Source organism: Amia ocellicauda, chromosome 3 (assembly GCF_036373705.1).
Source record: "Amia ocellicauda isolate fAmiCal2 chromosome 3, fAmiCal2.hap1, whole genome shotgun sequence".
NCBI lineage: Eukaryota > Metazoa > Chordata > Actinopteri > Amiiformes > Amiidae > Amia > Amia ocellicauda.
The window spans coordinates 46,940,460-46,962,363 of NC_089852.1; the positions used below are offsets into that span (position 1 = coordinate 46,940,460).

The following is a 21,904-nucleotide window of genomic DNA, read 5'->3' on the forward strand; positions in this document are numbered from 1 at the left end:
TACCAACCAGGGGAGAAGCACTGAAATGCAGACGCCATGTCCCGGAGGCCCTGCGCGGTTGATGGTTGCTGATACTGCACCCGTTATGACCAGAGGGAGGCCGAACTGCAGGACCCAGGTGAGCCCTCCTGTCAAGCGGTGTTACCGGTGAACTTCCCCGACTGGCGGGTGCACCATGAAGGGGACCCAGAGCCGAAGATGGTGCTGAGCTTTGTGGACTAACAGCAGAGGCCTCTGTGGGAGGAAGTGGCTGCACAAGCCCCTGCGGTGAAGGCCTTGTGGGCACAGTGGCCGGGACTGGCTGTTTGAAGTGGGGTGCTGATGTGGTGATTCCTAGAGGCAGCCACGGGAGAAGAGTGATGGCAGGTGGTGGTCCCTAGACCACTGCGGGAGGAACTGCTGGAGCAGCACCATGGCGCGCTTGGCACTGCGACGCCTCTGCCAGGGGTTCTACTGGTGCCAGTGCAGACGGGATGTGGAAGACTTCTGCTGACGCTGTGATGCCTGCACCGCCAGGAAGGGCCCCCAGGGGCAGTCACAAGCCCCCCTGCAGCAGTACCTGGTTGGTGCCCCAATAGAACGGGTTGCGGTAGATATCCTGAGTCCGTTTCCCCGCTCTACCAGAGAAAACAGGTTTGTTTTGGTGGCAGTAGATTATTTCACCAAGTGGCCGGAGGTGTATGCGCTGCCAGTCCAGGAGGCGGGGATGGTGTGAGAGGCCTTAGTGGACAGGTTTTTCAGCCAGTTTGGAGTCCCATGGGAGCTGCACTCGGACCAGGGCCGTAACTTTGAGGCCCGGGTGTTTTGTATCCTCAAAGCGACGACCTCGTGGAGCGGTTCAATCGGACTCTGGCTGCTCAGCTCGCCCTCACCACGGCTGAGGACCAGACCGACTGGGATGTCCAGCTACCCCTGGTACTGATGGCCTGCCGCACCAGAGCTGCACACCAGCTCTCCTCATGCTAGGGAGGGAGCTCCGCACTCCCAAAGAGATCACCTATGGGCGGTCGCCTGACACCCCAGCTGCAAAGCATATGCTCGACAGCTGCAGGACCGCCTGGAGGTGGCACACCACTTTGCCCTGGATCAGCTCCAAGCCGCTGGTGTCTGGCAGAAGAGGAACTACGATGTCCGGTCCCGGGGGCGTCACTTTGCTGCTGGTGAGAGAGTCTGGGTTTTCAGCCCGAAAAGGAGGAAAGGCTGTTGTCCTAAGCTGGGGAGCAAGTGGGTGGGGCCCTGTGAGGTGGTCTACCGCATCAAGATGCCACCACGGGGCCGCCACGTTGTTCTCCACCATGACCGCATGGCCCCCTACTTGGGAAGGGCTTCCCTGGCCCCAGCACCCTCTGGTATTGAATATGTTTAATATTGCTTGAGATGGGTTTTTACATCTTCTATTTTAATAAAAAACAAAATATTACATCTATTAAGTTCCTGTTAGCTGCATCGGTACTGCGTACGCTAATACGTGAGTATTTATACTGCTCTCGAGCTTTCAGAGAGACAGTTTAGCGCTACATCCGCCAACAGAGCAATTAAAATTAATACCTCGCAAAAATCAACTGTTATATCATGGCTGAAAGGACAAGACTCCAAGAGGACTGAACCCAGCTCCGATAGATCAGACACACATGTTGAGAACGAGGAGGATAATAAATTGGTCACCGACACTAGCTCTGCTGCTGAACCCGATACAGACAGCATTGCTGGTGTTAGCAAGCGTCGGAAAACGGCAACAAGGCAGTACGATCCAAAATTATCTAAGTTTGGTATTTACTTACACCAGGAAGGAGGAAGAGCCAAGACCACAGTGTGTCGTGTGCTGTGAGATGGAGCCCAAGGAGCATCTTACCATGCTAGTCTACAGATTGCTAAAGCAGGTTAGCCCCACACTATTGGTGAAGAACTTTGTTTACCATTGGCTAAAGAGCTGATGCATTATGTGTGGAGAAAAAGCTGCTAAACAGCTCAACCTGGTGCCCCTTTCCAATGACAGTCACTCGCATAATTATTGATATGGAGTCATTGATATGAAGTGAATGCACTGCAGCATCCACCGCGGCAAGACACTGGCAGTCAAGAACATGCCTGAGGATTTAAAATCTGCACTAGACTCTGCTGTCAAAGTAGTGAATTTTATCAAAGCCCGATTAATTCAGTGTGCTTTGTAATGAAATAGGCAGTGAACATGTGCAGCTTTTGCTCCATACTGAAGTGAGATGGTTATCAAGGGGCAGAGGCTCATGGGGCTCTTTGAACTACACTCCGATGTACAGATGTTACTGCGTGACCAGAAATCTCCATTGGCAAGTATATTTGATGATCCAGTATGGCTGGCACAATTAGCCTATCTGGCTGATATATTCTCACATTTGAATGAGTGAGCTGAATATGGGACTGCAAGGGCTCTCTTTAACATTTTTTGATGTGTGTGACAAGATCACTGCTATGAAGAAAAAGCTGCAGCTTTTGTTAATAAAATCAAGGCAGGCAATGTCTCTGCTTTCCCAACTTTTGGATCTCCCAGTTTAACCTGTTTGCCTGATCGAGCGACCCTGAACTGTTCCTGTTTTCCCTTCTGGATTTCCCCTCTTGGATTGTTTGCCTTTCTGCTTTGCTACTAGGAGCCTGCACTTGGATCTATACACCTTGCCTTTGAGAAACGTTACAGAAGACTTAGCCCACATAATGGATCCAGCGGCTCTATCTGACGTAGCTGCAGCCTTGGCAGCTCAAGGAACCTTGTTGGGTCAACACGATCAAATGCTGAAACAAATAGAAACAACCTTGGATCAAGTCCTCAAGAAACTAAGTAAACGATCTTCCGACCTCTCCGCAGATGTTACCACAGAAGCCGTTCCAGTTCCACCCACGCCTGCTGTTTCAGATGGTCCTATTCAGATGGCAACACCAGATAAATACGATGGCTCTCCCGACCGCTGTGAAGGTTTCATTCTACAGTGTTCTCTCTACTTCTCTCACCACTCCTTTCTCTCTGATGCAGCAAAAATAGCATTTATTATAACACTGCTCACTGGAAGAGCACTTCAGTGGGCCTCTGCTGTTTGGGCTCGCCAGGGGGAGGTAACCCGGTCACTTTCAACATTCCTGTCACATTTTAAGGACGTTTTCCACCACCCGACAGCTGGGAAAGATGCTGGGGAACAAGTACTCTCTCTTCGTCAAGGCAATTCATCAGGTGTGGACTATGCTCTGAAGTTCCGGACCCTGGTGGAGATTATGGGGTGAGCGCCCTCTTATCACTGTTTTTCATCTCGGTTTGAATGATGATCTACAATCCGAATTAGCCTGTAAGGGCGAAGCACTCGCCTTCGAACCCCTTATCCAGCTTGCCATTCATTTAGATAACCTTATTAAAAGAAGGGGGACACGTACCATGTCCGCCACACCTAAGTCAGTTGCCAGACCTTTTTTCCAGACCAGTCATGTCTCTGAATCTGAACCAATGCAGTTAGGAAGAACTCGACTTTCTGCTTAAGGAAGACTAAGATTTCAACAACGTCTCTGTCTTTACTGCGGACAATCGGGACATTATCGTGATTCCTGTCCTAAACGTGCTGGATCTTCCTCGGCTGCCCTAGAGAAATCTGTTAGTACTGAGATTTGTCCCTTAATTTCTCCGGCACAATGTATTTTCCATGTCAGTTTTCTGTTTGGTTCTAAACAAGTGTTTCTATCTGCACTCATAGGTTCGGGGTCCGCAGGGAACTTCTTAAATAAAGGAACTGCTGAACGATTGAAAATTCCACTGGTGCCAATCCTACCATCCCTTAATATCAAAGCTATCAATAATCAACCTATTGATTCTGGTCCAGTTACCCAGAAAACCAAGTCCGTCACCATGTCTATTGGATCACAACACACGGAGCAGTTACCTTTTCTAGCGATCGAGTCACTTGGAGTTGACATTATACTTGGATTCCCATGGCTTGATCATCACAATCCAGTTATTTCTTGGTCTGAGGGGAAAATTATATCCTGGGGTCGTCAATGTTCCTCACAATGTTTGTCTTCACTTTGTAGAGCTACTCACGTTGAAAGCCCTCTTCTCTCCACACCACCTGAGATTCCACCTGAGTATCAGGACCTGGCCGCCGTTTTCAGCAAAACCCGAGCCTCCTCCTTACCACCACATCGCCCATGGGACTGCGCCATTGATCTCCTTCCAGGCACTTCTCCTCCTAGGGGACGCATATATCCTCTTTCTCTTCTAGAGTCCCAGGCCATGGAAGACTACATTCAAGAAGCTTTAGCTCAGGGCATAATCCGTCCTTCTACATCACCTGCCGCTGCTAGTTTCTTTTTTGTCGCAAAGAAGGACGGTGGTTTACGACCTTGTATAGATTACAGGGGGCTTAATACCATAACTGATAAATATCGCTATCCTTTACCTTTAGTACCGGCAGCCCTGGAACAAATCAGAGGAGCCCGTTACTTCAAGAAACTGGATTTATGCAGTGCTTATAACCTAATCCGGATAAGAAAGGGGGACGAGTGGAAGACTGCATTCATTACTCATACTGGACATTACGAGTATCTACGGCCTGGCCAATGCACCCTTGGTCTTCCAAGCCTTCGTCAATGAGGTATTACGACCTTATCTCCACCGTTTTGTGATTGCGTATATTGATGATATCCTGGTCTATTCCTCTTCTCTCTCCGAACATATCTCAACTGGTGCTGCAATGTTTGCTGAGAAATGGACTTCATGTTAAAGCATAGAAGTGCGAATTTCATTGTCAACGAATGGCTTTCCTTGGGTACATCATTGATGCAAATGGAGTTCATATGGATCCCACAAAGGTGAGAGCAGTTACAGAATGGCCTCAACCTCGAACTGTAAAGGAATTGCAACGTTTTCTGGGTTTCGCTAATTTCTATCGCCGTTTCATCCGTAACTTTAGTTCAGTTATCTCTCCATTAACTTCTTTATTGAGAGGATCTGCTCGTAGTTTTTCTTGGTCAGAAGCCGCAGGAACTGCATTCAAGAAACTTAAGACATTGTTCACTACTGCTCCAGTTCTCAAACACCCTGACCCTAACCTTCCTTTTCCTCGTAGAAGTGGATGCCTCAGAAACCGGAGTAGGAGCAGTACTTTCACAGCGACGCGGACAACCATCTAAATTTCATCCTCGTGCTTTCTTTTCTAAGAAACTATCTCCAGCCGAGAGGAACTACGACATTGGAAACCGAGAACTCTTGGCTGTGAAGTTGGCATTCGAGGAATTTTGGAAATTTGGAATACATCCAGGCAGCCAAAAGACTTAATCCTCGTCAAGTGCGCTGGGCTCTCTTTTTCACCCGTTTCCAATTCACCTTAACTTATCGTCCAGGAACAAAGGCAGTTGCACTGTCTCGACAGTATAACTCTAAACATGAACCTTCATCTTCGTATCCCATCTTGCCATCTTCCTGCATTGTCGCCCCAATTCGATGGAATATCCTGGACCAAATTCAGAAAGAGCTCACATTGGATCCTACCCCCGTCAATTGTCCATCTACCAAACTTTATGTACCATCTTCCGTACGTCCTCCCCTCCTACAATGGCTTCACTCAACTCCTGCTTCAGGACATCCTGGAATTCATCGTACCATTACCTTGGTCAGGAAGAAGTTTTGGTGGCCCTCCTTGGTTCAAGACATCACCCAGTTTGTTCGTTCCTGCTCCACTTGTGCCCAATCTAAATCGTCTCGGCACCTCCCAACAGGTTTCCTGGAGCCCCTGCCTATACCTCAGCGTCCCTGGTCTCATATTTCCATTGACTTTGTAACTGATCTTCCCAGTTCTCAAGGCTTTACTACTGTCTTAGTGGCAATCGATCGGTTTTCCAAATCATGCCGGCTTATACCTCTGAAAGGCCTTCCTACTGCAATTGAGACTGCAATCTATGGTTTACCCTAAGACATTGTTTCTGATCGGGGTCCTCAATTCACCTCTCGTGTATGGTCTGCGTTCTTTTCAGCATTAAATATAAATGTCAGTTTAACCTCTGGTTATCACCCTCAGTCTAATGGACAATCTGAACGTTTGAATCAAGAAATTACTCAGTTTCTTCGATCTTATTGCGGTCATAATCAAACTGAATGGAGTCACTTCTTACCTTGGGCTGAATATGCACAAAATTCTCTAACCAGTTCTTCCTCAGGCCTTACTTCCTTTCAGTGTGTGCTAGGATATCAGCCACCCCTGTTTCCGTGGGACGAGGAAACCACCAACATTCCAGCCATCGACGTTTGGTTCCGCCGCAGTGCTACTGTCTGGAATGCAGTCCATGTCCGTCTCCACAGAGCGGTTCGTCGACAAAAGCTCTTGGCTGACCGTCATCGTCATCCCACTCCACAATATCAACCTGGACAGATGGTGTGGTTGTCAACACGGGATATCAAGCTGAAACTCCCATCTAGAAAGTTAAGTCCGCGTTTCATTGGACCCTTTCCCATACTCTGCCAGATTAATCCTGTTACTTATCGCTTCCAGTTACCGCCTCATTACAGAATTGCCTCTTCTTTCCACGTCTCCCTCTTGAAACCCGTACATCCCGCTCCTGCCTCTGATTCTGCTCCATCCAGGGCCGATCCCCCTCCTCCTTTGGATCTTGATGATGGTCCTGCGTATGCAGTCCGGTCCCTGCTACGTTCCCGTCGCCATAGGGGACGCTTACAGTATTTAGTTGATTGGGAGGGTTACGGTCCAGAAGAACGCTCCTGGGTTGCTGCTCCTGACATCTTGGATCCGTCCTTGATCACTGACTTTCACAGAACCCATCCTTCTGCTCCTGCTCCTCGGCCCCGTGGCCGTCCCCGCCGTTGTCTTCGTCACTTCGGTTCAGCCTGGGCCGATTCTAGGGAGGGGGGTACTGTCACGGTCTCACCTGCTATTCCTTCAGCTCACCACCAGAGGTCTCTCTCTCCCGAGTATTAATCCCTATGCTTCTTTCTCTCAGTTCCCGGATCACTCAGTCACATTACATTCCTTTTATTCACGTGCACTTGTTCTGTCTTTCCCCTCTCCCCATTGGTCTTTCACCCTTTACCCAGTCATCCCTTTCTCCCTAAACACAGTATATAAACCCCTTTGTTCCTTTGTATAATCGCTAAGTCTTGTCTTCTTTTCTGAAACATTTCTGAGCATTCTTCCTTGTTTACCTACCGTGTTTAGACTCCTGTTTTCCTGTCCCTGACCACCTCTTTTGGATCTCCCAGTTTAACCTGTTTGCCTGATCGAGCGACCCTGAACTGTTCCTGTTTTCCCTTCTGGATTTCCCCTCTTGGATTGTTTGCCTTTCTGCTTTGCTACTAGGAGCCTGCACTTGGATCTATACACCTTGCCTTTGAGAAATATTACACAGATCTGCGTTTGAAGCTCACTGCCCTTGTCCCTGACATTGCAAGGCTTTCCTCAGCTAAACAGGCCCACCCCTCTCAGTGCTCAGTGCTCTTTATTATTTGTGCATGTGCATGTGTGCGCTCATGTTGGTCATTGAGATTGTCTGTGGTTCCTATGAGAAGGTGACTTGTAGGTGGTACTTGGATGCTTTGGTTTGATCAGGGATGGTACTTGGTTAAAAAAGTTTGAGAACCACTGCACTAGTTGTATTTAATGTCTAAATTTAGAGGTCCCAGATCACAGATTAGTGGTGGCCGACCCGGCCATCTTCAGAAAGAACAGTTAACTGTAATTCAAGTCGGGGCTGGCGGCAGCTCTTGGGGGGCATTTTGTAAAATCAATTAAATTATATTCTTTACCATGTTACTTCCCTACAATGACATTAAACAATAGAAATCATATGAAATATGATTATAATACAATATTATAAACTATGCCACAGCATGCATTACTACATTTGTTTCTGATTAATATCGGGGGTGGGGGTTGGGAATTAAGTGATTTGGGGGATTTTTATGACCAGATTGGGGGGAATTTATGGAGAGGGCCTGGCAACACTGGAGGAAAGAGATCAGTGCATTTGACCAGTTGTCAAGAGCCCAGCTGATCAAAGTTTGGTCACTTGATTGGTTGGAATTTTTGGGATTTTAAAAGTTTTAGAAATTATTTTAGAACTGAATTTAAAAAAAATGTATTGTTTTTTAATATTGTACTATAAAATACTCAAACTAATAAACCGTATTAAATAAATAGCTGTTTTTGCCTTTAAACTGCAGTCTGCACCTACTCTGTACCCACAAATGCTTGAAAGTGTTACAGTACTATATCCTCTTCTTACTGGTATTTATATCTTGTTTATATTTTTTGAATAGAAGTTTAATAATGATTTCCCCATTTTCAATTGCACATGTGTGGCTTATGAAAGCTGTTAAGGAATTTGGGGAGGGAATTTGTGTGTCACCATTCAAAAGCAAAGAAATTTGAACCCAAAATGGAGAGAGATGACTATCATTTCTATCTGCTCGGTGCTGATTAAACTTCTGTATTACAGACCACTATAATAAACCAGCTTTCAGAAGATAGTATATTTTCCCCATCATGGATTTCCAACCCATTCTCCTTCTTGCAGGCTTTAGAAAGAGGCTACAGAGTTGAGTTCCACGAACCAGACACCAGCTGGAAGTCTGATCCTTCAGAGTTAGAAAAGTAAGTGTATGTCAGACATCCGCTGCCTGTAGCTCAACTTAAACTGCGTGTTGTCTTCTTGTGAAGGTTTCTGAACCACATTCAGTTGGTCCGCAGCTGTATGTTCTGGACAGGAGACTAAAGCTTCTGTGTATTTATCAAACATCTAGTTACATGTCTGGTTACACTGTTTTTTTTTTTTTCTCCACAGGAGGAACAAGCACAAGGTGCCCCAGGAGAAGATTGCTCAGATGCTGGAGAGATTTGAACAGCCCATGACTCTAGACATAGTTCTGAACTCGCAGGAGCCCTCCCACAAAGCCTCAGCAAGGCCCCCCGCGCGCCACAGACAGAGGTGGGGTGAATGCTGTGAAGATGTCAGTGAATTTAGAGAACACATGCCCGTAAAAAGCTTGCCCTCTAGTATAATATCAGCGAACTTCGCTGTTGACGATTGCTCTTCCGAACTCAATGTTGCTTGTTTTGACTTCGAGTCTGAGAATGATAATGTTACAGTTACAGTGAGGGAAAAAAGTATTTGATCCCCTGCTGATTTTGTACGTTTGCCCACTGACAAATAAATGATCAGTCTATAATTGTAATGGTAGGTGTATTTTAACAGTGAGAGACAGAATAACAACAAAAAAATCTAGAAAATGCATTTCAAAAAAGTTATACATTGATTTGCATGTTAATGAGGGAAATAAGTATTTGACCCCTTCGACTTGGTGGCAAAACCCTTGTTGGCAATCACAGAGGTCAGACGTTTCTTGTAGTTGGCCACCAGGTTTGCACACATCTCAGGAGGGATTTTGTCCCACTCCTCTTTGCAGATCCTCTCCAAGTTATTAAGGTTTCGAGGCTGACGTTTGGCAACTCGAATCTTCAGCTCCCTCCACAGATTTTCTATGGGATTAAGGTCTGGAGACTGGCTAGGCCACTCCAGGACCTTAATGTGCTTCTTCTTGAGCCACTCCTTTGTTGCTTGGCTGTGTGTTTTGGGTCATTGTCATGCTGGAATACCCATCCACGACCCATTTTCAATGCCCTGGCTGAGGGAAGGAGGTTCTCACCCAAGATTTGACGGTACATGGCCCCATCCATCGTCCCTTTGATGCGGTGCAGTTGTCCTGTCCCCTTAGCAGAAAAACACTCCCAAAGCATAATGTTTCCACCTCCATGTTTGACGGTGGGGATGGTGTTCTTGGGGTCATTCCTCCTCCTCCAAACACGGCGAGTTGAGTTGATGCCAAAGAGCTCGATTTTGGTCTCATCTGACCACGACACTTTCACCCAGTTCTCCTCTGAATCATTCAGATGTTCATTGGCAAACTTCAGACGGGCCTGTACATGTGATTTCTTGAGCAGGGGGACCTTGCGGGCGCTGCAGGATTTCAGTCCTTCACGGCGTAGTGTGTTACCAATTGTTTTCTTGGTGACTATGGTCCCAGCTGCCTTGAGATCATTAACAAGATCCTCCCGTGTAGTTCTGGGCTGATTCCTCACCGTTCTCATGATCATTGAAACTCCACGAGGTGAGATCTTGCATGGAGCCCCAGACCGAGGGAGACTGACAGTTATTTTGTGTTTCTCCCATTTGCAAATAATCGCACCAACTGTTGTCACCTTCTCACCAAGCTGCTTGGCGATGGTCTTGTAGCCCATTCCAGCCTTGTGTAGGTCTACAATCTTGTCCCTGACATCCTTGGACAGCTCTTTGGTCTTGGCCATGGTGGAGAGTTTGGAATCTGATTGATTGATTGCTTCTGTGGACAGAAGTCTTTTATACAGGTAACGAGCTGAGATTAGGAGCACTCCCTTTAAGAGAGTGCTCCTAATCTCAGCTCGTTACCTGTATAAGACACCTGGAAGCCAGAAATCTTGCTGATTGATAGGGGATCAAATACTTATTTCCCTCATTAACATGCAAATCAATGTATAACTTTTTTGAAATGCGTTTTTCTGGATTAGTTTGCTGTTATTCTGTCTCTCACTGTTAAAATACACCTACCATTAAAATTATAGACTGATCATTTCTTTGTCAGTGGGCAAACATACAAAATCAGCAGGGGATCAAATACTTTTTTCCCTCACTGTATATGAAAAGTGTTTCCTTCCCATACAACTGCTTAATTATGATTTCCCTTCTTTATGTTAAAAAGATACAATTTATTGCAGTCCTCCTCATTATTCCAGCAAGCTTTAAAATAAAAGGAGAACCATATTAAAGTGAGTCAGTGTGTTTTGAGTGGGTATGCTCTCAGAGGCATTATAAACTGGGCTTCACAATACATGCCTCATCTCTCCTATTACAGGAGCTGTGGTTGGCAATGAAGATGAGAGCAGCTGTGCTGAGATCGGACGTTGGTGCTCATTTGCATACTTTAACGATGACGTCACATTAGCTGCTGCTGTATAGATTTGAATGAAAATCCTACTTTTTTGTTTTCAGGTTAATCCATGTAAACAAAATAAAACATCTCCTTATAGTTTAAAATAAGTTATCTGTAACGGTAATTATGTTTTTTTTTATGAATTTATTTTTTACAAGGAGACGGTTTGTATTGTTTTTACTTGCATGAAACATGTAACCTTCCCGTAGGCTAATAGCAACTTATAATAAACTGTATGCATGTTAAATTTAATTTGTATTTTATTGAATACATAAATGTGAGCGTTGAGTGTCTTTTTTTAATGTTACAACTTACTGAAATTATTAAAGACACAGGAACACAGTAACCTTAACATTTGGGTTCACTATCATAAAACTACTCCCTTCTACAGTTCAGTTTGTGTCAGCATTATATATGAATAGTATTGGTGGGAGGTTGGCAGCTACTACGATACTAAACCATACTTCGGTTGTCCCACTGTCTAAATTAAAACATTTGCATATTGTCGTCTACTTAACTTCAAGTTGCTGGATATAACTAAGTGCGAAACCGTAAAAAAAGCCCCTCAATTCCCACCGTCGTGTCAGCAGGCATTAGACCAGACTGAATTGAAGCAATGTATATATTACACTGTTAAAAATAGTTTCTTCTGAAATAGCACTATCCCCTATTTGCCAGCATGCCTGTGGACCACTGCGTTATTCTGCTTAGTTTGTTTATCTATTGTTTATCTAGTTTGTTTATGCATAATGGAAATGCTGAACAGATGTTTCGACAAACATTTGTTGTTTGGACTTTTTTGCTAAATGCACAGAAGACCCCCCAAAGCAGCTGAATTTAAATTTGCAACTGGAAATTGGTATATCACGGAGGAACTAGCAATCTCCGGAATCATTTAAACAACGTACATTTAAATAATTATGTATTACTTATTAGGCTTAATGTGTCAATTGCATGGAACTTGAAATGTAGTTGAGATGATCCCGTGTTTATTACGCAGCTCCGTATCTGCGAGCTTGTTGCAATTGACCCATTATTATCATAATATTATATATTTTTGTAATAATATATAATGCTGACACAAACTCTGAACTGTAGAAGGGAGTGTTTTTCTAATAGTTAACAAAAATGTTAAGGTTACTGTGTTCCGGTGTCTTCAGTACTTTTAGTATAGTTATAACATTAAAAAAAAAAATCAAATTTCCGACACTTTTTCTGTATTGAATAAAATACAAATTAAAGTTAACATGCAGTTTATTATAAGTAAGTTGCTTTTAAGGGAAGGTTACATGTTTCATGCCAGTAAAATCAATATAAACCATGTGTTTGTAAAAAATACATAAAACATGATTACTATTAGAGATAATAATAATAATAATTAAAAAAGCGAGGCACATATTCTTCCCCAAAAATATTATAAATCTGCAGGTTCCATTTTTGCTGACAGATTATTGTCAATTTACATTTACAATTTACAAAGCAATAGTAATAGCACTTCACTAGCTCGATCATTTTTGGAATATGTCCCTTTTTATCTTTAATCCTCATTCAAATTGAATCAATCAGTCTTAACTGTATATAGTGGAACACCACGCCACAGCACGTCACAACATTCAAGAATTTAGAATAAGTGCATCATACAATGAATACATCATGTCAATGCTGCAGTATTGCTAAAGTGCAGTACAATGCATGAAACGCATTTAATCACGCATTCAATCTGAGGATTATAATGCTAAAGTAAATACAATAAAATAAACATTAACATCACAATCTACCCCCCACCCCCGTGAGTCCAAAACAAGTCCCACAGGTTCTCCATTGCCCTCCCGTTACACACAAGAAGTAGAAGTTTGTTCATTTGGCTGCATTAGTAACCCTTCATCATGTGTTGTGTTGTGTTTTGTCTGCACTTGCACTCAATCATTACCACCTTCGTTTTATTCAGCGTGCATTTACTTAACAGCTACTGCTTTTACATAATATAGCCTACATTGTGTGGCACTAATGATTTAAGAAAAAAAATAATGCAGTGGTATCAGTCTCCCGTGAGTATGAGTGTGCACAACTGTACTTTACAATTCAAAGGCATAATGTCTTTATTTTTGAGAATGTACAGCTTTCTCTTAAATGGTCGCAGTGTTAAATATGAACGATTGCGGCCATTTCTCAGTTTGACACAGCAGATAGGGGTTAACAAAATGCTTCCCCGTGTGTTCAACAGACACGTCTATTGCTGACCACAATGAATCAAACAGCACAGCGCCGCCCGCAGCACAAACACTCCTCACAGCACCAGCGTCGCGTTCATGAAGTGCACACGTTCGCAGTTCTGCGCAGCGCTGCGAACATCTGCGCACTAAGACATGAATATTCAGAAAATAACGGTGCGCGCTGCTGCTCAATGACTCGGGGCCGGTGCCGTCACTTGCCAAATATACTGACTGCTTGTCTGAAGTGCCAATCAGTTTAGACAATTGAGGGGCGGCCTGGCAAATACAAAACAAACAAACACACAAACAGAAAACACGCAGATGCCCAGCTCTCACAAAACGTCGCCACAACGTGTTATGACGTTTCTATTACCAGAAGCGCAGCAGTGTGTCGCCCGCAGTGGCAGGACAGCGCGGGGCGGGGATGGCGCAGCTCGGCCTCGGGTCAGCGGGGTGTCGCTCATCCGGCGTGCCAGGCTCGCCATCCCGGGGCTAGACTTCCAGCCCCTCTCCTATATCCCCCAAAAGCGCCTGTTTCTCAGGCACACATATCTTCCACGTCTGTTTTTCTTCCTTGTGATTCCCTTTGTAGTGCTCTGTTGTGTTTGCCCCACTAGCTGAAGAAAAAGACTCACTATTTATTGCTCTGATCCTGTGTAACAAACCATTCCCCTTCAGAAGATTAGTTAATTAATTAATTAAGTGCATATAAGAAAGCAACCAGGAAGTACAATTTAATCAGTCCAATCCAGACAGACAACTATCTTTGTGAGTTTTTTAGGTAGTAAAGAATAGGTGATTGATTAATACAATTTCACACTATACAATTTTAGTTTTTTTGTTTTGGTTTAGTTTAAGTTTTGTTGTTCTGACAATTGTCTGGAAGAATCAGTATTGAATGCCTCAGTTTCATTTCTGTATTTACCTTGTTGTCTGTGGTTTTCAATGTTGCCTATTCAATACTGTGATTATAACATCATACCATGCATGTGCCATGGGGCTAGACTTCCAGCCCCTCTCCTATATCCCCCAAAAGCGCCTGTTTCTCAGGCACACATATCTTCCACGTCTGTTTTTCTTCCTTGTGATTCCCTTTGTAGTGCTCTGTTGTGTTTGCCCCACTAGCTGAAGAAAAAGACTCACTATTTATTGCTCTGATCCTGTGTAACAAACCATTCCCCTTCAGAAGTACCAGCAAACATTTTCCCAAGAGAGCTTTAAAATGGAAGGGTGATGAGCAAACTGAGAAGCAGGGTAACTTATCTCACTGTTTACTGCCCAGACATCTGTGTACTTTTTACACCCACACCCAGATAAGAGGGGCGATTCGTGGCTTCATTGCCGGACGGCCAAGAATCAAATAACATTCTTGTGTTTTTTTAACACCCACAATGAAATACACGTTTGAGCTCCTAGGCGTGCGTGCTTTGCGTTGTTTTCTATTGTCTCGTCTACCTGCACACCTGCGTGGAGGACTCGGTTCAGTTAATACACAGTATTAATATGTGGTCATGTTGTGTGATTTGCGTTGCCGGTGTCACGATGCCTCGTTTGCTGCTGCTGTGTGTCACTGCGGTGGAGACGCTGATGCTATAAAGCGCGCAGGCGCGACTCGGACTCTGGGCTTCACTGCACACACCGCGCCGCGCCGCGCACAGGCAATGGGAAGAAGACAACTTTACAACAGAAAGCCAAACCTTATCATCATGAGGGGTCTTCCAGGGTCTGGAAAATCAAGTCGAGCTCGGTAAGGCGCTATAATCTGTGTAGACTAATTACACTTAAAATCTAATGAATGAGCCTTACACCTATTCGTGTATTGTCATTTTAACCTGGGAACTGATTTTGCTTGGAATACAATGTGTATGATGTTTGTTAGCTTTAAATGCCGATAGTGGTTTGAATTATTTTGTAAAAGAAGTGTACTTTTGAGGCTTTTTTGTTTGTGGCACATTTGTAAAGACAAAACCATCTGGTTTGGTGAGTGAGCTGTTTGCGCAAATACAGTTCAAGGGGGAATTCCGTTATTTCACCACGGTAAAAGAGAGAATATGACAGAAAGGACGAAGTGTTATACGTTTAATTTACATTTAGTATGTAAAACAAGTTGTTTAAAATGTGGGGTGTGTCGGTTATATTACGTGTTACATATAGGACGCAATCACATTCAAATGTGTATTTTGTTTGTTAGTTATAACACTATCAATATTTTCATCTTTATTCGAACTATTTCCGTTTTTTTCCCCGTTTTGCTCTGCACATCGAACCACTTGTTTAGTAACTTTTGCAAGTTGTTCGCTAAGTTTGTTAATTTGCAAATGGAACATAAATAACTTTTCTAAGGTTCCTAAAATGTGTTTTATCTTACGATCGCATCCTAAGCGTTCAATGCAATGGAAATCTTGCTTTTCTTTTTAGTCAATTAAATAATGGCGACCAAGGAGTGATCTGCAGCACTGATGACTGTTACAGAGATAAAAACGGAATCATGCAATACAATCACAAAACTAAGAAAATTGCCCATAAAAAAAATCAAGCGAAAGGTAAATTTAATACTGTGTCTTGATTTATTTGTTTGTAATTATTATTATTATTATTATTATTATTATTATTATTATTATTATTAAAGAATACTTCCAGTGTCCATTGTTCTCTTCAATTTTTTCAGCCAAAGCAGCCATGAAACGTAGAGAAGACCCAGTTATCATTGATAATACCAACATCCACCTTTGGGAAATGAAGCCATATGTTAGAATGGTATGAAGAACACTAAAATATTACATAATCAAATCAAACATACATTAAATAGGATGACCCACTGAATACAGTTTTCCTCCCTCTTGTTTATAGTTTAATGAGGGAATATGTTAAATGAATACATAAAATGCAGGTGTCAAACTTTCCTAGACTATAGACACAAATGTGCCTCTTTGTCTGGGGTTACAGTAACTGTGGAAATTGTATGTGCAGCATTCTAAACAAAGACTAACCATTGGTTTAAAAGAGAAAGTTGAAGAAGAAGGGGAAATCCATGACATAAGTTTAATTAAAGCCTTTTCGACAATTACAAATAAAAACAAACAAATGCCAAGTATAAGTGACTCATCTGGGAATATTCCTAAAAGAACAGAGATTGACTTTAAATGATGGTGAGATATACAGATCTAACACTGTCCCATTCCCTCTTCACCCCCTGGTAGCTTTAGGATGACCACAGTACTATACATATATTTCTGGTTTTCTTTTTAATGCTTTTATTCATATACACTTTATTGCAATTTTATATTTGATATTTTAAAATGTTGAAGTAACTTCCTGTTGTCCTTTTTTTCGAAGGCTCTTCGTTATGGTTACTGGGTCATTTTCGACATATCTGATAAAGAGTGGCAATGGGATATCGATATACTGGCACGGTATGTAGAAAAAAAAAATGATATTAATTACTAAATCTAAACCAAATTAAATCTAGGCTGGGATTAAGTCAAAACTTTGACAGAACTAATCGTAAACTACAGAACTGTACTTAGTTGCGGGTTCACTTTTAGTAAGATGCCACTTTCTTCTTGTCACGGTTTCAATGCACTCACCCTCTCTCTCTCCACTAGAGGCCACTGTTTCCCTGCCTTTTCCTTCACTTCTCCCTGCTCTCATCTGTCACTCTGTCTATTAACATTCCGGTCACCCATGTGCACTCCTGTTCTATCCCTCTGTTCCTATTCGTCCTGCACCTTCCAACCAGGTTTCCTGTTCCCTTATAATCCCCTCAGTTGTGGGGAAGTTTTTCCAGTGTCAGGTACTGCAACTCAGAGCCTTCGCCGTGTGTCCGCTCCCCATAGCCCTGTACGCCTCGTGCCTTGGATTTCCCATGTTCCCTTGACCTCCTGCCTGTCTTCCCGTCTCCGACTCCGTCTCGCCTTTGCCTGTCTGTCTGCCTGATCCCACGACCATCGCCCATGACCTCGACCACGTCTCTGTCTAGCCTCCATTGCCCTGATCCGTCAGCACTCTACCCGTGCCTGTCCGACCACGCACTGCACTTGGGTCCCCTGTTCCCAAGCTCCCCGAGGGTAATCGTGACATTTCTAATCATAAATGTAACCGCTATGATATACTGCTTTGTAGTTTGCTATTAGCGGGTGCGTCAAAGTTTTGATTTAATCCGGCCCCAGTCATTTATGTCAACATCCAAAGTTAATATCTGGAACCCAAATGGACAATAGAGTCTGGCATGTTGTGCAAACATGAACATACATCAATCCTATGTCATTTTAGCAGCACTTGGGGGGGCAGTACTGGTATGGCAGTGGGGTTCACAGTAAAAACTCAGCAGCAGTTTGAATGCACTATGTTGTGTGAACATGTCCTGAGTTCTGTGGAGGTTGTCACCACCCACATTGTTAGACTCGTGCTTGTGTTCATGTGTCTGCTGTAAGAATGGGTGGATGTGCATTGTTGGTGGAAAGTCTTGTTGCCATTTGTTGAAGTGTCTTTATTTCATCCTTTAATAGATACAATGAGAACAAAGTGTCAAGGGAAGTACTACAGAGAATGTCTGATGAATTCGAACCATGCCGTCATATCTTTGAGATACTGTTTTCAAAGGAGCCTTGGAAAAAGTGAAATTCGATCAGCTTCCTCAAGCTTCCCACCGACTTTTTTTTTTTTTGGAAACTTTTAAAAATACATTTTTATTGTTATTGGTTCCATAATTTTTTTTTTTTTTCAAATACAATGCATTTGCTTTTTAAAATAATTTTCCTAATGCTCTGTATTTGTACACAGATATTTTTAGTGTTTCCTGTTTTTATTTCGTATGACTGAGAGAACAAGAGGTGTATTTTGTCTACATTAAAGATGTTGTGCTGACTAAAGTTGTATTATTCATCCTGTTAGTGTCAGGGCTGCTGTGTAGCTCCTGTTTTATACTACTTTCATATTGCATCCCATACATGACTAAAGTTACATGGCCTGCTCTGAAGTATGTAATTGGGATTTCATACATTTAATCTTTGCTTAAGCATTCATTCTGTTGCTTCTTCAACTTTCTCCTTCCCTCAATAAATACAGATTTGCCATTAAATGACATATTTCGCTTTGCCTAACGGTTACAGTCTGTGCCATTGCATTTCATCTCCTGTTTATGCTCAACCTGTCAATCCCCAGTGTTTGGTCATATGACGCAGATATTTCTGTGTAATCACTGGGAAACCGAAACTTAAAACGATCCTCCCACTGTGTTGTTTTGCGGCTGCAACAGTAACTGCTGTCCAGAGAAGCAATGGCTGATAATATTGTCCACGCTTTGCAAAATATAAGTTTGCACCGCAGTGGCAGACGGAGACGTCGGCGCCGCAGACCCAGGGAGCTGTACATCCTAAGGGGTCTTCCAGGATCAGGGAAGTCGGTTTTGGCGAGGTAAATGCGACAATAAAGTGCAGTAACTCGGGATCTGAGTGATCTTTTGGCAGCTATAGATTTAAAAGTGTGAATATAAAAATGTAAAAAGCTACATGCAGTGTCTTCTAAGTCTGGACGAAAGCTGAGCTGCAATGTCCCGGAGAGATGCCAGCGTCAGGTGCGTTTGGTATGAATCTGTTTATCTGGGTGGAAAAATGTAAATGTAGTCTATACATGCCCACATTAAGTTGTATAAATACTTTATACACAAAATATGGAGTTTTTGATGTATCATATTAATAAGCCTATAAGTTAAATATATGTTTTGGTCTTAACAACATGCGTAAAGGCTAATTTAGCTACAATGTTTGTTGTCCAGAGGTAGCCAGGAAAATACATGCATGCATACGACATAGTGTCTCAGACAGTAGTGTTAGGGAGATTTTACAATGCTTTACTGGTGTTTAGGAAATCTTCTCTAAAGTCTTTAATATACTCATCAACAAATGTATATATGTCGCACAGGTTCTTTTATGTTTGTGTAACTTGTGTTTGCTGCCTTATTGGCCAGGGCTCACTTGTAAAAGAGATGTAAACCCCAATGTGACTTCTCTACAGGAGAAACACATAAACATACTATATCCTCTTCTTCCCGGTATTGATCTATTGCTTTTATCTTTTGTATCATTTAAAAACGATTTCCCCATTTTCGACTGCACATGTGTGGGTTATGAAAGCTGTTAAGAAATCTGGGGGGAGGATTAGCAAACCAGACGCAAAGAAGCGACTGTTTCATGGCTGCACTGAGAGAAGACAGATCTCTTCTCTCCCTTTGTAATTTCTTTTTGTTAACAGGATTAATCCGAGTCCGTAGTAGATTTCATGTGTAAAGTAAGTTGGCCTATTTAAACATTATTCCCTGAAAACTGTATTCCCATGTACTGATGCAATGTGGTGCAAACACAATGTTACCACTGTGAAGGTGCCACCCGCTATTATATTGCCTTTTTAACTGAAGTTTCATGCATCTGTGTATGAATACAGTACACGAATACAAGCTATAGCCACCGTTGTCATATCATTGTTTCATTTCATGGCCAATGCAAACTGAAAACCAAAGCAACATGTTTTCGGGTGTCAACAATCAAAAACTTTGTTCAATGAGAATATGTTGCCAGTGTATGCATCCATTCTGTTCCATTTTCTTCTGCAGGCAAATAAAAAATAATTATGGCCAGGCAGAGATTTTCAGCACTGATGACTATTTCAGAGATGAAAATGGACACTATAGATTTAAGGCCTCCTTACTGAAAAGAGCCCACAAATGGAATCAAATGAGAGGTATGTTTGTGACATCAATTCTAAAACGGCAAGTTATTTTGAATGTATTGTCTTCAATGATATGTAAGTTACAGTTATCTCAATTATGGGCAATTCTGCATTTTTTGTAGCGAGGGAAGCCATGGAAGACGGAGAAAGCCCGATTATCATTGATAACACAAACATCCATCTGTGGGAAATGAAGCCTTATGTTGAAATGGTGAGGATGACTACATCAACATCCAGTACAATTAAACATACATTTTACAGCTCTGTTATCATAACTTTTTTTTTTTTTTACATTTTACAATATTTTAAAGGAGAGAATAAGTTAAACAAATGCATCACTGGAGAGGTGTAACTGCCTATATGTTTGAGTGGATAATTACCTGGCAAGTTAATGCGAGTTGGTGTGTTTGTACAGTGTAATTGATTTGCAACACAAATGTGACCGCTCTTGGTGTAAAATTCAACCATATTTTAAACAAAGGATTAATAGTTGATGCTGTTAAATTGATTGGTTTTAACAGCCACAGCCTTTTATGATATTGTGGATCTAAATTGCATTCAATTGAGTCTTTCTGAGAAATGAATGACATACGAATCAATGTGGATCAGTGGTGACTCATTTCAATAACTGCACAGACATCAGTAATATGTTGCTTTGTTGGTTCGTCAATTGGCAGACTTTACTTCCTTGCACACAAGAAATGTGTCTGCAGATTCCAGTAATGATCAGCTCTCGGTGAAAGGGCATCTCTCTGACCAAATTCACCTAGTTTTCCAAACAGTCATTGCAACAGGAAAAAATACTTGTATTGTGTATTTTATATATTGAACAAGTCTTTGGGGAAACATGTCTTGAATGATGCATCATTAACACTGAAATTAATATGAATTGTTGGTCTATTGTTTTTCAGAAGCACTTATGTTTTCCTCTTGTTTAATCGTTGGTAAGAGTGGTTGTGTTCTAAAATAGTTATTGATTTACCACTCTTCTAATGCTGTTTCAGATCTTGCATTTCACAGTTGAATTGTCATGGGTTTAATAACAATCCTAATGAGAAAATACATATTCTCATTTTGCTTGCAGGCTCTTGAATTCAGGTACCATGTGTTTTTCAGAGAGCCAGAAACCAGCTGGAAAAGAGATGTTTTCAAATTACAGAGGTACTTTATTTGAAGTTTACATTGTTATTAATTGTTCATTTCTTAGAAACTCTACACATCTGTGTTTTTTACAAAGTAACAAAATATCTCCACATTTCTTTCTTTAATAGTAGGACCAAATATAAAATTCCAGAGAGGACTATTCAACGCATGCATGATGAGTTTGAAGAGGTCTATAATATTCATGATGTACTGCAGTCTTCAAGGCCTTACTGGTAAAGGCCTCAATGAAATTGAGTTCATATGTAAACATCAATTCTCTTAGCCATCCACTCACTATGGACAGGGAAGATTAAGTGATGCAAAATTTGTTTTTAATTAATGTTTATACAGGGCTGTAAGTATTTGGATACATATTTCCTTAAAATAATCAGTTTTCTCAATTCTAAGACTTGTATTTGGGGAAATTGAAGTCACATCTGTGAATAATAATAAACACTTCTTGTTTTTGTATTTAAAATAAAATAAAAATAGTAGGCTTATCTGCTTAACTTAAAGAGAACAATTTCATAATGCTTTCTATATTTTAAATGTTGTAAGTGAATATTGTTTGTTGAAAAGTTTAGCCAAGAAAAAGCAAAGCAAATGTCAATTATCTCAAGCCAATAATTACTTATAATGCAGGATACCATTCTGATATATATATATATCTATATATATATTTCTATTTGCTCTATGACGCTTTGTATCCAGCAGGGTAGAAACTTAAATTTATTTTGCTCTTCTAAGCATTCTCATTTCTTGTTAAGTCCAACCATTTTGTATTTTGTCTTTTCCTAAATATATTTTTGCTTTCTAAATAAAATTGTATAAAGTT

At 42.0% G+C, this 21,904-nt stretch overlaps 1 protein-coding gene and 1 long non-coding RNA gene across 6 annotated transcripts; both read left to right on the forward strand.

The window, feature by feature from the left end:
• Positions 1-13,684: 13,684 nt before the first annotated feature.
• On the forward strand, positions 13,685-18,071 carry LOC136746885 (uncharacterized). Its single transcript, XR_010816433.1, has 5 exons — positions 13,685-14,947; positions 15,619-15,743; positions 15,869-15,957; positions 16,537-16,613; positions 17,709-18,071. It is a non-coding gene; the product is annotated as an uncharacterized LOC136746885 (long non-coding RNA).
• A 350-nt stretch (positions 18,072-18,421) lies between these two features.
• Positions 18,422-21,904, forward strand: LOC136746888 (NEDD4-binding protein 2-like 1). 5 transcript variants are annotated; one of them, XM_066699747.1, is made up of 5 exons: positions 18,422-18,615; positions 19,811-19,938; positions 20,049-20,137; positions 21,043-21,087; positions 21,198-21,904. In XM_066699747.1, the coding sequence occupies exons 1-5, from the start codon at positions 18,479-18,481 to the stop codon at positions 21,198-21,200; spliced, it is 402 nt and encodes a 133-aa protein (XP_066555844.1). In that variant the 5' UTR covers positions 18,422-18,478; the 3' UTR covers positions 21,201-21,904. The 5 variants fall into 5 exon arrangements, with proteins under 5 accessions (XP_066555844.1, XP_066555843.1, XP_066555841.1 ...); XM_066699746.1 differs by having other exon boundaries at positions 21,201-21,904; XM_066699744.1 differs by having other exon boundaries at positions 18,423-18,615; positions 21,011-21,087; positions 21,201-21,904.